A 16989-nucleotide genomic window follows, 5' to 3' on the forward strand; every position below is an offset into this window, starting at 1 on the left:
GAATGGGGACATTACTATAGGATGGGCCAGTATTATAGGATGGGGATTTTGTTACAAGGGGACAAGGATGGGGAACATTACTATAAGATGGGGGACAAGGATGGACACATTCCTATAAATTGGGGACATTACCATAGGATGGGGACAAGGATGAACACATTAATACAGGATCGGCACATTACGATAAGATGGGGACAAGGCTGGGGACATTACTACAAGATGGGGACAAGGATGGGGAACATTACTTTAGGATGGGTTCAAGGATGATCACATTACAGTAGGATGGGGACTAGGATGGGGCACAATACTACAAGGGGACAAGGATGGGCACGTTACACAACAAGATGGGGAACATTACTAAAAAAGATGTTCGTCAAAATTTCTATATAGTGCTAATTGTAAGACTATTAGTTACAAGAAAGGAATAAAATGTAAAAAAAAAAAAAAAAAATATATTTAAACAAAGAATGTGCATGTTTGCTATAATAAACAAGTGAAAATGTTCAAAATCAGTGATCCAAAGGTGTGTAAAAAAAATATATATATAATATATATATATATATATATATATATATATATATATATATATATATATATATATATATATATATATATATATATATATATATATATATATATATATATATATATATATATATATATATATGGTACCAATAAAAAGGTCACTTTGTCCTGCAAAGAATGGCCCCCCCAAATTATTTTTTTTCCTCTGTGCGGCCCATACACCCGGCCGAGTTTGAGACTCCTGCCCTAGCCCTTCTTCCCACAGATTAGTGTATATACACAAGCTGAAAGCCATATTAATACATCCCAGACAAAGCCTATACATTTAACGCTCAGAAGTAAATGCTGCAACCAATATTTGGAACAGCACCATAACCTTCCTAATATGGGTGTAATTGTTTCTAAAGCCAGGACGCCCAACATTCTCACCAGAAACAGAAGAAAAGCAGCAGCATGCCAAAAAGATCCAGGAAGAACCGGAGAGTCACACACTGCTCACAAGTCCTGATGAACAATGGGGGGGGGAAATCCAGTTCTTCACTGAACCTTTAGTATCTTTTGCTAATACTACAATAGCGGAGTACTTTAACAATAAACAGTGATTATGATTAGTGGTGGGCGAATAGTAACTATTCATGTTCGGATTATTCGTTATTCATCATGAACAATGAACCTATAACAAGTCAGTGGGGAACCCCAGCATTTTTCTTGTTACGCATACTGGAGTAGTACTCTGAGCATTATCCGAACCCGAATACTGACTTTTCGCCCATCACTAATTATGATATCAGACTTACAGCAAGTTTCTCTGCAATGGCCGCCTTCTGTTTGTCAGTCAGATCTTCTCGCTCGAGTGCAATCTCATGAAGCTGGTTTATAAGCTGAGTTGCAGCATGGCCGTTATTTATCAAATTCTTGGTAATGGATATATTTGAAGAGAAAAGGATAGGGGAGAAAAAAAGCAAAACAAAACAGAAGTTATGGTATTGACAAAGCAACAAATTGAATCTTTAGGATGGTGTTTTTGACCAAGCTGTAAGATTTGTCGTTTTGCTATAGTCAAAATGAAACTTTTCCTCCTTTTTGTTAATAACCTTTAACCAGAGTTCACAATCCTGGCTGAATCACAGTCATTCTTGGAAACATGCACTCTCTTTTGACTGAGCACTCCACAGTCTGGTGACAAAGCAGACGTTTCTGAAATCCCATACATGCCATAGGTCATGACTGTGTGCAAAACTGGCACGCTCTAGACATGTGCACAGGAGGAATTTGCGCCATATGCTTGGTGAGAAAGAGCTGTATACACCTCGGCTCACTGCAAGAGAGAACTTCCCTGTGCCTGGACCCTAAAAGAACGTGTGGGATTTCAAAATCATCTTCACTGACCTCCCCAGGCTGTGGAGCGATCAAAGAAATTGGGTGGGTTTGTAAGGAGTCAGGATGCTGCACTGCCCTGATGACCAAGGGTAACAATTTTACACACATTTTACACACCCACTTCTAAAAGCAGTTAATTGAAGACCCCATATAAAATAAAACTCTTCTCCTACAATAGTGCCATACCAAATATTTCAGCGCCGTTGTTCCTAGAGAGTGATCAGGGCAGAGCTTATTATAGACTCCACAATGCAAATTAGGACATAGTATATAGACCAAATCGCAAATAAAACTGTTATTAACTCGCTTACCTTCACTACAATTTCTAGTTTTTCAAAAGATCCACTTTGGCAAGCTGCCAACACACCTTCAAGAGTTTCTTTTGGGATTACCTACATGAAAGAGTAGGGAGAGGGCAATATTGAGCCCATTTCAATTTCTAAACTAAAAATTGAATCTGAATTTTATGGTCCATATAATGATAAATGTAGACATACACTGATACATTTTTAAACTAATATAAGCACATCCTCTTTTAAAACAAGTAAAAGTTCTATACAAGTATATCATTGAGAGAAAAGTCATGTGTAGAAACAAAAGTATAAAATAAAAAAGGAAGAACAGCATGGTAGCATCTTACCCCAGCTATTTCTGTTACCACTTGTTCTGTTATCTCTTTTCCTGCAGTAAGCCTGGTGGCACTTTGAAGAAATGTGATTGCTTTCCTCAAGTCTCCTTCTGAAACCTCAACCAGATGACTTACTGCCTAGATAAAAGTAAAATCAAAAACAGTTCATAAATATTGGCGCTCTATGTCTGAATACACTACTCAAAGTTAGGGATATTTGGTTTCGGGTGAAATTTCAGGATGATCCTTTTTAGGCAAGCTTTTCTATACGTTTTAATGCACATGTCCAACTGTTCAAGGTTTCAGTACTTTTTGCACAACTAGCAAAATTCATAACAGGTGTCTGATCCATGAATCGCCCAATAAATTTCAGAGTTCACTCAGAATTTGTATTAAACAGTCCTCCTCATCATGATATTCACATTCTGACATCAAGAGACCAACAGGACACCTAACAATTTTCTAAACAGAACCTAGTCATTGTGAGACTTCAAGTAGGATGTTTTCAGACGAAGTGGCCACTGAGCTTAGAGCCCTGAGGGCCAGCCTTCAAGAAGAGTGGGTGAAGACTGTTGGCTTTTGTTTCAATAAATTGTTTGAGATGAGATAATCACCATTGCATGCTTTTAGTTAAATGTCCTACTTTCATGACAAAATATCACTGGAGCATGAATTTTTTACATTTTCCATAAATTTCAACTGAAAGCCAAATATCCCTAATATTTTTTTGTGAGTGGTTTAGAAGGTTGTAACACAAAGCCATCTCAACACACTGAAGAGTATTCCAGTAAAAACCTTTATAAAGATTGGATCACAGGCTATGCTCACATCAATACTGGGGATTTTCATGCCTATCTAGATAGGCATGTCTCAATGAATCAGGAGCGTCTAACATGTGGTTTGCGTCTCGTCACTAATCTTACTCTTGTCAGGAACTGGAGTAAGATTTCTGGCCTAAGGAACGCTGCCGCTAGTCATGAATTAGACGAACTGTGGTGTCACGCCCAAGCTGCACCCATTTTAGCACAGCTGGGCGGAACTGGAGTGAAAACACCAAAAGTTACAATATTTTTGCATAACTATGAGTTGTGCAAAAATTGAGACTTTTCAAACCTTTCACACACGTTTTCTACATGTTGGGAGTATTTCTCAGGGTATACCTCTTATTTGTCTATAATTGTCATGCACCTCACATGTAAACCACAAGGTCCACTGCTCTTTTCTATCCGAAAGGACACAGCAAAAAAAAATGTGCACAAAAGCCCATGGGTGAAGATGGGAGAATCATAAATGACCACCTCTGAAATCTGGGCAATGACCTTAATTCAAAAAATAGAGAGACAATTCAGTGTACATGTACAGTCCAGTCCTGTGCAGTGAAATCCAATTGGCAGAAAACGTCTAATGCTCATTAAAGAAGAACCACAAAGAGGATTTTCCACCAAAGAGATCATTTTAATCAGTATAAGGCTAAGTTCACACAGGGCATCTTTTGGTGCGTTTTTGAGGTCACAAAGATGCACTTAAATGCATGCATTTCCTTCCCCCAGCAAAGTCTAGATTTCTATTTTGCTGTCCACACTGGGCATCTTTTGTTGGCTGCGTTTTTAAAGATGCAGCATGTCAATTCTTTTTGCGTTTTTGAGCCTTTCCAATCAATAGATTTGACTAAAAAAAAAAAAAAACGCATTGGGCAAAACGCGGTAAAATTGTCAAAAACGCATTTCGTGCGTATTTTTGGAACAAAGGCTAAGTTCACACAGGGCATCTTTTGCTGCATTTTTGAGGTCACAAAGATGCACCAAAATGCATGCATTTCCGTCTCCCAGCAAAGTCTGAGATTTTGCAGTCCGCATTGGGCATCTTTTTTGGTTGCATCTTGGCTGCTTTTTTCAAGATGCAGCATGCCAATTTTTTTTCCTGTTTTTACCGCGTTTTTGAGCCCTCCAGTCAATAGAGTTGACTTGAAAAACGCATTGGGCAAAATGCAGTAAAAACGCAGTAAAAACGCATTGCGTTTTTGGTGCATTTTAAGATGCACTCAAGATGCACTGACAAAAAAAAAAAAAAAAAAAGATGCCGCGTGTGAACATAGCCAAACACTGCATCTTTGTGGTATAAAAAAAAAAAAAAGATCCGCGTGTGAACATACCCTTACAGCGCCATTACAACCATGTCTTTACAATACAAAATTGTGCTTACAGTTTCTCTAATGTGAATTGGGTGTAACCAAGGGGCTGCGGTCTTCAATGGCTCATACCAGCACATCATATACACTGTATTTATAGTTTCTACATGTGCTTTCCTTCTTATAAGCAGCCCGTTCTGTCTGCCCTTACAGAGACTGTTACACTACACTATTGAGATCTGTGTACCAACCCACAATGCTGCCCTTACTAAAATTTGGGAAAAAACGGGGAAGCCAGGAAGAGGTCATAACCAGGAATTCTGACAGTTTTAGATCAATTTTGCAAGCAGTAAGCTAGATAGAACCACTTCCAGACACACTCCAACATCAAAACTGTAAATTAAATTCTGTTGTGGATAAGTGAATATTTCAAATACCATATTTAAGAATACACAAAACAATAGTAATTAATCTATGAACTTTCTCCGCTTCCATTTCTGCAAACCATTCCTCTTATCTATGGATACGTTTATCATGTATTTGAACCAATAAAGACACAACCTTCTACATCCTATTATTAAAATTTATATATTATACCTTAGGATAAATCTGCTTAGTGCAAAAAATTACAAGGTATCAATTTTCTCTGAATAAAAGCCCTAAATGCTAAATATTTTCTTCTTTTATCATTCAATATAAATGTATCCAGTGGTGAGAAAGATGAAATAATTTTGCCAAAAAACAAAAAAACAATATATACCTCGGATGTAATGAGCACATTTTCCTTTTTGCAGATATCCAGAACTCTCTTGGTCTGTATCTCGTCCGCAAGGGGTTTAAAGCGAAACTTAGAGCATCTAGATGTTAAAGGTTCAATAATTCTACCAGAAAAAAAAAAATAAAAAAAGTTTAGCTGTTGTAATTTTTCTGCCAAACCAAAAATATCAAATGGGAATTAAAAAAAAGGATTGTATTAGTGTTTCATTGCTGCCGCTCAGTCTGCACACCTCCAATCCGCCTCAATCCTAGTTCATAAGAAAACACCAAGGTTTAAGTGTAACTACTTTATGAACATTTTTATATATTTCAGCCACTGCATAGTGTTGGCGATCAGTGGAGGTCCCGAGACCCTCACTGATCACTCAAGGCACCACTCTGTATTCCGCAGCTCCTGCATACGCTGCAAGCTCAATAGTAAGTCTATGGCTTTGTACACAGCTTTGTGAAGGGGAATATACTGACCCATAGATTTACTAATGAACGAATTCATCGCTCTTTTTATACAGCTAGGATGTGAGTTAGAGAAATTGTTGTGGGTATAGAGATTTCTCAGGATCAAGCCCTTTGAAGTCGGAAACACTAGGTATGTCTGTAATATATATTATGCATGTATTGCGCCATGATATTCTGCAGCGATTTACAGACATCATCATCATTTTCGCATTCCGGGTTTTCTTTCGCCATTCTTCTTCTGAGAGACGTAAATTTTTTATTTTTCAGTCAATATGGTCATATGAGGGCTCATTTTTTTGCGGAACGAGCTGTACTTTTAAATTAAATGATGAGTTTTACCATATAGTGTACTGGAAAATGGCAAAAAAAATTCCAAATGCAGAAAAATTGCAAAAAAAGTGCGATAGCACTATTGTTTGAGATATTTTATTCACTGTGTTCACTATATGGTAAAACTGATGTCAGTGTGATGCCTCAGGTCGGTGAGAGTTCGTAGACACCAAACATGTATAGGTTTACTTTTATATAAAAGGGGTTAAAAAAAAAAAAAAAAAAAAAAAATCAGACGTTTGTCCAAAAAAAGTGGCGCACGTTTTACGCCATACTCCGTGATCCGTAGCAATCTCATTTTTTGGGATCTATGGCTCAGTGACGGCTTATTTTTTTGCATCTCGAGCTGACATTTTTAACTGTACCATTTTTGCACAGATGCTAGAGTTTGATCGCCTGTTATTGCATTTTGCGCAAAAGTTATGAGACAAAAAAATGTAATTTTGGCGTTTGGAATTTTTTTGCCGCTATGTCGTTTACTGATCACATTAATTGATTTTATATTTTGATAGATCGGGCGTTTCTGAACTTAGGGGGTTTTTTTTAAAATTTTTTTTTTTTTTAACTTTTTAATTTTTTAGTCCCCCTAGGGGGCTATAGCAATCAGCAATGCGATCGCTCTGCCCTACCTGCTGATCACAGCTACACAGCTGTAAACAGCAGATACGCTCACTCACTCCGAGCCGAGTGAAGCTGAAGTAATTCATCTGTAGTACAGGAGTCATCACATGACCCTGTGCTATCATGACAACCATCGGAAGTCACGTGATCACATCACATGACTTCCGGTATCGGCCGGTAAGTAACAGTTTACAGTGATCACGATTATAATGCCACTGTCACATATTGACAGCCCCATTTAAAGGCAGGCACACATCTCAGCTGTGAAAATCAGCTGAGATGTGCGTCGATCGCGGCATGCTGCCGGCGGCAGACCGCGGGCAGTAACACTATGACCGCTAGGACGTACTATTACTGCCCGCGGTCGTTAAGGGTTAATGATCACAACTAAATTTCCTATCAGTAGGTCTTTAGAGTTTGGGAGGAAACCAGAGAACCTGGAGGAAACCCACGCAAACACAGGGAGAACAGACAAACTCCTTGCAGATGTTCTCGTTGGTGAGATTCAAACCCAGTACCTTTTATAAAATGACAATTTTACGGTAAAAAAAAAAGGAAAGAAGGGAATTTTGTTTACTTACCGTAAATTCCTTTTCTTCTAGCTCCAATTGGGAGACCCAGACAATTGGGTGTATAGCTTCTGCCTCCGGAGGCCACACAAAGTATTACACTTAAAAGTGTAAAGCCCCTCCCCTTCTGCCTATACACCCCCCGTGCCTCACGGGCTCCTCAGTTTTGGTGCAAAAGCAAGAAGGAGGAAAAGTTATAAATTGGTTTAAAGTAAATTCAGTCCGAAGAAATTTCGGAGAACTGAAACCATTGAACATGAACAACATGTGTACACAAAGAACAACAGCCCGAAGGGAACAGGGGCGGGTGCTGGGTCTCCCAATTGGAGCTAGAAGAAAAGGAATTTACGGTAAGTAAACAAAATTCCCTTCTTCTTTGTCGCTCCATTGGGAGACCCAGACAATTGGGACGTCCAAAAGCAGTCCCTGGGTGGGTAAAGTAAAACCTCGAAATAGAGCCGTAAAACGGCCCCTTCCTACAGGTGGGCAACCGCCGCCTGAAGGACTTGTCTACCTAGGCTGGCATCTGCCGAAGCATAGGTATGCACCTGATAGTGTTTCGTGAAAGTGTGCAGGCTCGACCAGGTAGCTGCCTGACACACCTGCTGAGCCGTAGCCTGGTGCCGCAAAGCCCAGGACGCACCCACGGCTCTGGTAGAATGGGCCCTTAGCCCTGAGGGAACCGGAAGCCCAGAAGATCGGTAGGCTTCGAGAATAGGTTCCTTGATCCACCGAGCCAGGGTTGATTTGGAAGCCTGTGACCCTTTACGCTGGCCAGCGACAAGGACAAAGAGTGCATCCGAGCGGCGCAGGGGCGCCGTACGAGAAATGTAGAGTCTGAGTGCTCTCACCAGATCTAACAAGTGCAAATCCCTTTCACATTGGTGAACTGGATGATGACAAAAAGAGGGTAAGGAGATATCCTGATTGAGATGAAAGGGGGATACCACCTTAGGGAGAAATTCCGGAACCGGACGCAGAACCACCTTGTCCTGGTGAAACACCAGGAAAGGGGCTTTGCATGACAGCGCTGCTAGCTCAGACACTCTCCGAAGTGATGTGACTGCTACTAGGAAGGCCACTTTCTGCGAAAGGCGTGCTGTTATGGCCCTCTTTTCTTCCATCCGACATAGTCAGCAGCTGCTGCTGACCAAGATGTGGAGCTATGTGTGGATGTCAGCCTCCTTCGCACAAAGCATAAAAACTGAGGAGCCCGTGAGGCACGGGGGGTGTATAGGCAGAAGGGGAGGGGCTTTACACTTTTAAGTGTAATACTTTGTGTGGCCTCCGGAGGCAGAACCTATACACCCAATTAACTGAATAGGATAACTGAAGTGAGCACTAATATATATATATGAGTGCAAGCCAAAAATACATACTATATATAAGAATAAGGCTGCACATCAAACTTAGATAATGGTATAATGCCTCAAGCATATGGAAAAATATTGGAATATACAATGAAAAATGCTACTTGCTAATTTGAACATGTGAATAATGAATTGCATACCTGCTATGAATATTAGGAAAAAGGAGATATTTAGCAATCGCATTGATCAATGTAACTGAGCCCCAAAACCTCGTCAAGGTATATCTCTATATTGGGGTCCCTAGCTCTGTGACCCTAACTGTGTGTCATCTCATTGCAATTAAAAACTGCTATGGGTGGAGAGGGGTAACTAAGGACTTTCTTATATAGGAGATGGAAAAAACATGGCCGAAAGGGGCGGAGCTGTGTTCACATTCAGAAAAAAAACTACATATAACTGAATAGGATAACTGAAGTGAGCACTAATATATATATATGAGTGCAAGCCAAAAATACATACTATATATAAGAATAAGGCTGCACATCAAACTTAGATAATGGTATAATGCCTCAAGCATATGGAAAAATATTGGAATATACAATGAAAAATGCTACTTGCTAATTTGAACATGTGAATAATGAATTGCATACCTGCTATGAATATTAGGAAAAAGGAGATTGCTAAATATCTCCTTTTTCCTAATATTCATAGCAGGTATGCAATTCATTATTCACATGTTCAAATTAGCAAGTAGCATTTTTCATTGTATATTCCAATATTTTTCCATATGCTTGAGGCATTATACCATTATCTAAGTTTGATGTGCAGCCTTATTCTTATATATAGTATGTATTTTTGGCTTGCACTCATATATATATATTAGTGCTCACTTCAGTTATCCTATTCAGTTATATGTAGTTTTTTTTCTGAATGTGAACACAGCTCCGCCCCTTTCGGCCATGTTTTTTCCATCTCCTATATAAGAAAGTCCTTAGTTACCCCTCTCCACCCATAGCAGTTTTTAATTGCAATGAGATGACACACAGTTAGGGTCACAGAGCTAGGGACCCCAATATAGAGATATACCTTGACGAGGTTTTGGGGCTCAGTTACATTGATCAATGCGATTGCTAAATATCTCCTTTTTCCTAATATTCATAGCAGGTATGCAATTCATTATTCACATGTTCAAATTAGCAAGTAGCATTTTTCATTGTATATTCCAATATTTTTCCATATGCTTGAGGCATTATACCATTATCTAAGTTTCCTATACACCCAATTGTCTGGGTCTCCCAATGGAGCGACAAAGAAATATTATATTATATTTACATATTACACACACACACACACACACACACACACACACATACACACACACACACACACACACACGTTTAGCTTTGAATGTATTTTGGCCATCATTTTACATCATATCAAAACTTGTAAGCCTAAAACATGGCCAAGATACCTTTTCTGTAGCTTCCACTCTTTAATGTGGCATAGAGACGTCAATTCAAAAGTAACTGGGACATTACAATACTATGCAGAAGGCTAGCAGATAAACTGAGAAGAACAGGTCCCACTGAGGGTGAGCTCCAAGGCCTCGTCAAATAGCTGGTCAATGGGGGGTGGGAGCACCACAACCCAATCAGCTAATGTGTCCCCCTGAAGATAGGCCAACCTAATTATGAACATGGAAACCCTTTAAGAAAATCTGTCTGCGGAAGTAATGAGAGCTGAACATGATTTAGGAATATTTTTGCAATGTAATCAGTTATGCATAAGATACAGTATATACAGCTCTGGGATTTTTAGAGATACATTTCACAAGTTGTCTGAGGTTTGAGTTCAGAATAAAACACTAAACACCAATTGAAGAAACCCACAGTTACTGGTATCTTTCATCACACGTGTTTGTCCTCAATTTTCCTTTTCATGCTTTCTTTACAAAATAGAAAGAGTCAGCGTCAGGTACCCCCAGATACAGAACACCCTGTTTCAATGCATCATACACTGACTGCATTACTACGGTAGTGGCAGTATCACAGTAAAGTGGGATGTTTATCGTGTGCCGGTGATTCTGTCCAAAATGTAAGAACTTACCTACTGACATAATTGCAAATGAGACAAAATCGGGTTGTTTTAGACTCTTTTTCCATGGTGCGCCTTAAAGCAGCCTGTGCAGCCGATGTCATAGAGTCTGCTTCATCCAGAATAACGATTTTAAATGGGGGACATGTTTTTCCACTACAAAAAAAAAAGAAAAGTAAATTTGTAAAAATGTGTAAAACACTAAGATGGTTGAAGATCTAGGTGCCATTTCAATTCTAAACTCTATGAAGAACACAGCTATTGCAATTCAGTCCCTTTGAAGTGAATGTATCTGAGCAGCAATACCATGTGTGCAAAGCCCATGGTTAGGGGTGGTGCCGTTTCTAATCCTGGACAATCCCAAAATTGTCGTAGTGAAATAATTTAGTATGTAGTACAATGAACATATGACAATGATTCTTAAGAGAATGAAACCTGCTAAATGGTTAACAGTGCTTTAGCAATGGATATTTGAAAGACTGTTTGGAACCAGTGTTGTAAAGGCATGTCTTAGGGTACCATCACACTTAAGCGACGCTCCAGCGATATGACCTGGTCAGGTTCGCTGGTGCGTCGCTACATGGTCACTGGTGAGCTGTCAATCAGGCAGATCTCATCAGCGACCAGCCACCTGCGACTGTGGAAATGATGTTGCGCTTGGTAACCAAGGTAAATATCGGATAACTGAGCAAAATGCTTTGCTTGGTTACCCAATATTTACCCTGGTTACCAGCGCACACCGCTTAGCGCTATCTCCCTGCACTCGTAGCCAGGGTACACATCGGGTTACTAAGCGAAGCGCTTCGCTTAGTTACCTGATGTGTACTCTGGCTATGTGTGCAGGGAGCCAGCACTGGCAGCCTGAGAGCGGCGTACGCTAGTAACATAGGTAAAGATCGGGTAACCAAGCAAAGCGCTTTGCTTAGTTACCCGATGGGTACCTTGGTTACCAGTGTCCACAGCTTTCAGACACCGGCTCCCTGCACATTCAGATTGTTGCTCTCTTGCTGTCAAACACGCCAATGTGTGCTGCACAGCGGGAGAGCAACGAGCAAAAAAATGAACCAGAACTGTGTGTAACGATCAGCGATTTCACAGCAGGGGCCAGATCGCTGCTTAGTGTCACACACAGCGAGATCGCTGATGAGGTCACTGGTGCATCACAAAAAACGTGACTCAACAGCGATCTCGCTGTGTGAGAAGTACCCCTTACAGATTAACATATAATTCATCGCATAGTCATGAGGAGAGAACAATATATTGCTTACTCAGGACGAGTCCCGCCAACTGTCAGCTGAGCAAAGTTTTTTACTTTCTCACGAATTACTTGTATCCCTCTTTCATCGGATGCATTTAATTCCAGAACTCGTTGTCTGAACAATTCTGGCCTGAAAATAGGTTAAAAAAATTAAATATTATAATTTTTATATTATACATACACATAATATTAAACAATAAAATATAGGTATTAGAAATATCTGCATAATGGTAAACATGTATATATCAAATACAATTATGTATATTATAACCAGCAGACCATAAGGACTATCATATGGACCAAATCGCAAAAACACTGCAATCAAACAAAGAAGAAAGGAAAGCGATCTTGTGGTCCAAAATATAGTAATTTTATTAAGTGTAAAGGTGACAGGGATAAACTGTCGGGGGGTGACAAAGGTTTACACCTAAATGCCCATCGGGCGCATTTACACTGCATCCACCAATACCTAGGTAATGTTATCAATGTCTTGATGGGATGATGTCTTTTCTATCCTGCTCATTTAACATGATTTCGGTTCTCCGCAGTCATGCGGTCTTTATATGCATGTGACCACCTTCTGCAGCTTTGGGCATTATACTATGCTTCTACTTTCCATTGACTGCCTTCAGACTTCGTATTGGCACCTATTAACAGTATATGAATGGTACCTTGTGAATTTCAGATGTCTATCACTGGCATACTATGTACTTAATGGAAATTCGATATTCTGCCTTGATATGCACTTTTTCTATTAATAGATCTATGGATATTTTGATATACTCCTTCTCATGTATCCTATTTAGGTGTCCTTCCTGCATGGATTAATTAATAATTGATATGATGCATACTATCTCTGTATCCCATTGTTGGACTCCTTGCATAAAGTATACCTTATATTAAGGATTTATTCCATCTCTATGAGTTTGTTAGAAATACAGCTATATTAATGGTTCTTGCTAGGCACTGTTATTGTCCCGTCAATCACTGACTGATGTATGCAGTCTGGTGATATTTCCATCAATAGATGCATTTATACCTAGTGTTTGCAGTGATGTAATCCGTACTTTTCTCCCGGTCACCTTTTCACTTAATAAAATTACTACATTTTGGACCACAAGATCGCTTTTCTTTCTTCTTTGTTTGATACACACAATATTGCACACAATGTATACAAACACACACTAAACATACACACATACAGTTGAAACCAGAAGTTTACATACACTATCTAAAGAAGGGAATTTTGTTTACTTACCGTAAATTCCTTTTCTTCTAGCTCCAATTGGGAGACCCAGACAATTGGGTGTATAGCTACTGCCTCCGGAGGCCACACAAAGTATTACACTTAAAAGTGTAAAGCCCCTCCCCTTCTGCCTATACACCCCCCGTGGGATCACGGGCTCCTCAGTTTTAGTGCAAAAGCAAGAAGGAGGAAAGCCAATAACTGGTTTAAAAACAAATTCGATCCGAAGAAACATCGGAGAACTGAAACCATTCAACATGAACAACATGTGTACCAGAAAAAACAAAAATCCCTAAGAAAACAGGGCGGGTGCTGGGTCTCCCAATTGGAGCTAGAAGAAAAGGAATTTACGGTAAGTAAACAAAATTCCCTTCTTCTTTGTCGCTCCTAATTGGGAGACCCAGACAATTGGGACGTCCAAAAGCAGTCCCTGGGTGGGTAAAATAACACCTCGTGATAGGGCCGTAAAACAGCCCTTTCCTACAGGTGGGCAACCGCCGCCTGAAGGACTTGTCTACCTAGGCTGGCGTCCGCCGAAGCGTAGGTATGCACCTGATAATGCTTGGTAAAAGTGTGCAGACTCGACCAGGTAGCCGCCTGGCACACCTGCTGAGCCGTAGCCTGGTGCCGTAATGCCCAGGACGCACCCACGGCTCTGGTAGAATGGGCCTTCAGCCCTGAGGGAACCGGAATCCCAGCAGAACGGTAGGCTTCAAGAATTGGTTCCTTGATCCACCGAGCCAGGGTGGATTTGGAAGCTTGCGACCCTTTACGCTGACCAGCGACAAGGACAAAGAGTGCATCCGAGCGGCGCAGAGGCGCCGTGCGGGAAATGTAGATTCTAAGTGCTCTCACCAGACCCAACAAATGCAAATCCTTTTCACATTGATGAATTGGATGAGGACACAAAGAAGGTAAGGAGATATCCTGATTGAGATGAAAGGGGGATACCACCTTAGGGAGAAACTCCGGAATCGGGCGCAGAACCACCTTGTCCTGGTGAAACACCAGGAAGGGAGATTTGCATGACAGCGCTGCTAGCTCGGACACTCTCCGAAGAGACGTGACCGCTACTAGAAAGGCCACTTTCTGTGAAAGGCGAGAAAGGGAAACATCCCTCATAGGCTCGAAAGGCGGCTTCTGGAGAGCAATTAGAACCTGTTCAGATCCCACGGCTCTAACAGCCGCTTGTAAGGAGGGACGATATGACAAACCCCTTGCAGGAACGTGCGTACCTGAGGAAGTCGTGCTAGGCGTTTCTGAAAAAATACAGATAGCGCTGAGACTTGTCCTTTAAGGGAGCCGAGCGACAAACCTTTTTCCAAACCGGATTGCAGGAAGGAAAGAAGAGTAGGCAATGCAAATGGCCAGGGAGAAACTCCCTGAGCAGAGCACCAAGATAAGAATATCTTCCACGTCCTGTGGTAGATCTTGGCGGAGGATGGTTTTCTAGCCTGTCTCATGGTGGCAATGACCTCTTGAGATAATCCTGAAGACGCTAGGATCCAGGACTCAATGGCCACACAGTCAGGTTCAGGGCCGCAGAATTCAGATGGAAAAACGGCCCTTGAGACAACAAGCCTGGTCGGTCTGGTAGTGCCCACGGTTGGCCTACCGTGAGGTGCCACAGATCCGGGTACCACGACCTCCTCGGCCAGTCTGGAGCGACGAGGATGGCGCGGCGGCAGTCGGACCTGATCTTGCGCAGCACTCTGGGCAACAGTGCCAGAGGTGGGAACACATAAGGTAGCCGGAACTGCGACCAATCTTGAACTAAGGCGTCCGCCGCCAGAGCTCGGTGATCGTGAGACCGTGCCATGAAAGCCGGGACCTTGTTGTTGTGCCGGGACGCCATTAGGTCGACGTCCGGCATCCCCCAGCGGCGACAGATCTCCTGAAACACGTCCGGGTGAAGAGACCATTCCCCTGCGTCCATACCCTGGCGACTGAGGAAGTCTGCTTCCCAGTTTTCCACGCCTGGGATGTGAACTGCGGATATGGTGGATGCCGTGTCTTCCACCCACGTCAGAATCCGCCGGACTTCCTGGAAGGCTTGCCGACTGCGTGTTCCTCCTTGGTGGTTGACGTATGCCACCGCTGTGGAGTTGTCCGACTGAATTCGGATCTGCTTGCCTTCCAGCCATTGCTGGAAGGCTTGTAGGGCAAGATACACTGCTCTGATTTCCAGAACATTGATCTGAAGGGTGGACTCTTGCTGAGTCCACGTACCTTGAGCCCTGTGGTGGAGAAAAACTGCTCCCCACCCTGATAGACTCGCGTCTGTCGTAACCACCGCCCAGGATGGGGGTAGGAAGGACTTTCCTTTTGACAATGATGTGGGAAGAAGCCACCACCGAAGAGATTCCTTGGCCACCTGAGAAAGGGAAACGTTCCTGTCGAGGGACGTCGACTTCCCGTCCCATTGGCGGAGAATGTTCCATTGTAGTGGACGCAGATGAAACTGCGCGAAAGGGACTGCCTCCATTGTTGCTACCATCTTCCCTAGGAAGTGCATGAGGCGTCTCAAGGGGTGTGACTGGCCTTGAAGGAGAGATTGCACCCCTGTCTGTAGTGAACGCTGTTTGTCCAGCGGAAGCTTCACTATCGCTGAGAGAGTATGAAACTCCATGCCAAGATATGTTAGCGATTGGGTCGGGGTCAGATTTGACTTTGAAAAGTTGATGATCCACCCGAAACTCTGGAGAGTCTCCAGCGCAACGTTCAGGCTGTGTTGGCATGCCTCTTGAGAGGGTGCCTTGACAAGTAGATCGTCCAAATACGGGATCACAGAGTGACCCTGAGAGTGCAGGACTGCTACTACTGCTGCCATGACCTTGGTGAAGACCCGTGGGGCTGTCGCCAGCCCAAAAGGCAGAGCTACGAACTGAAGGTGTTCGTCTCCAATAACGAAGCGTAGAAAACGCTGGTGCTCTGGAGCAATCGGCACGTGGAGATAAGCATCCTTGATGTCTATTGATGCTAGGAAATCTCCTTGAGACATTGAGGCGATGACGGAGCGGAGGGATTCCATCCGGAACCGCCTGGTTTTCACGTGCTTGTTGAGCAGTTTTAGATCCAGAACGGGACGGAAAGACCCGTCCTTTTTTGGCACCACAAACAAATTGGAGTAAAAACCGTGACCTTGCTCCTGAAGAGGAACAGGGGTCACCACTCCTTCTGCCTTTAGAGTGCACACCGCTTGCAGAAGAGCATCGGCTCGGTCGGGAAGTGGAGAAGTTCTGAAGAATCGAGTTGGAGGACGAGAACTGAACTCTATCCTGTACCCGTGAGACAGAATGTCTCTCACCCAACGGTCTTTGACCTGTGGCAGCCAAATGTCGCCAAAGCGGGAGAGCCTGCCACCGACCAAGGATGCGGAGAGAGGAGGCCGAAAGTCATGAGGAAGCCGCCTTGGTAGCGGGTCTTCCGGCTGTCTTTTTTGGGCGTGACTGAGCCCGCCAAGAATCTGAGCTCCTCTGATCCTTTTGAGTCCTTTTGGACGAGGAGAATTGGGACCTGCCCGAGCCTCGAAAGGACCGAAACCCCGACTGTCCCCTCCTCTGTTGGGGTTTGTTTTGTCTGGGCTGAGGTAAGGATGAATCCTTACCCTTGGACTGTTTAATGATTTCATCCAAACGCTCACCAAACAGTCGGTCACCAGAAAATG

The 16989-nt window shown here is 42.4% G+C and overlaps 1 protein-coding gene across 1 annotated transcript in view; it reads right to left on the reverse strand.

The window, feature by feature from the left end:
- Positions 1–16989, reverse strand: part of RFC4 (replication factor C subunit 4) — a 71696-nt gene that overhangs the window by 5646 nt on the left and 49061 nt on the right. The window contains exons 4-9 of the mRNA XM_075338540.1: positions 12087–12206; positions 10831–10974; positions 5422–5542; positions 2546–2671; positions 2217–2297; positions 1323–1439 (exon numbers count right to left, since the gene is read on the reverse strand). Of these exons, the coding sequence (XP_075194655.1) occupies positions 1323–1439; positions 2217–2297; positions 2546–2671; positions 5422–5542; positions 10831–10974; positions 12087–12206 (709 nt within the window). The remainder of the gene's footprint in view (positions 1–1322; positions 1440–2216; positions 2298–2545; positions 2672–5421; positions 5543–10830; positions 10975–12086; positions 12207–16989) is intronic.

The sequence above is a fragment of the Anomaloglossus baeobatrachus genome, chromosome 3 (genome assembly GCF_048569485.1).
Source record: "Anomaloglossus baeobatrachus isolate aAnoBae1 chromosome 3, aAnoBae1.hap1, whole genome shotgun sequence".
NCBI classification, from domain to species: domain Eukaryota; kingdom Metazoa; phylum Chordata; class Amphibia; order Anura; family Aromobatidae; genus Anomaloglossus; species Anomaloglossus baeobatrachus.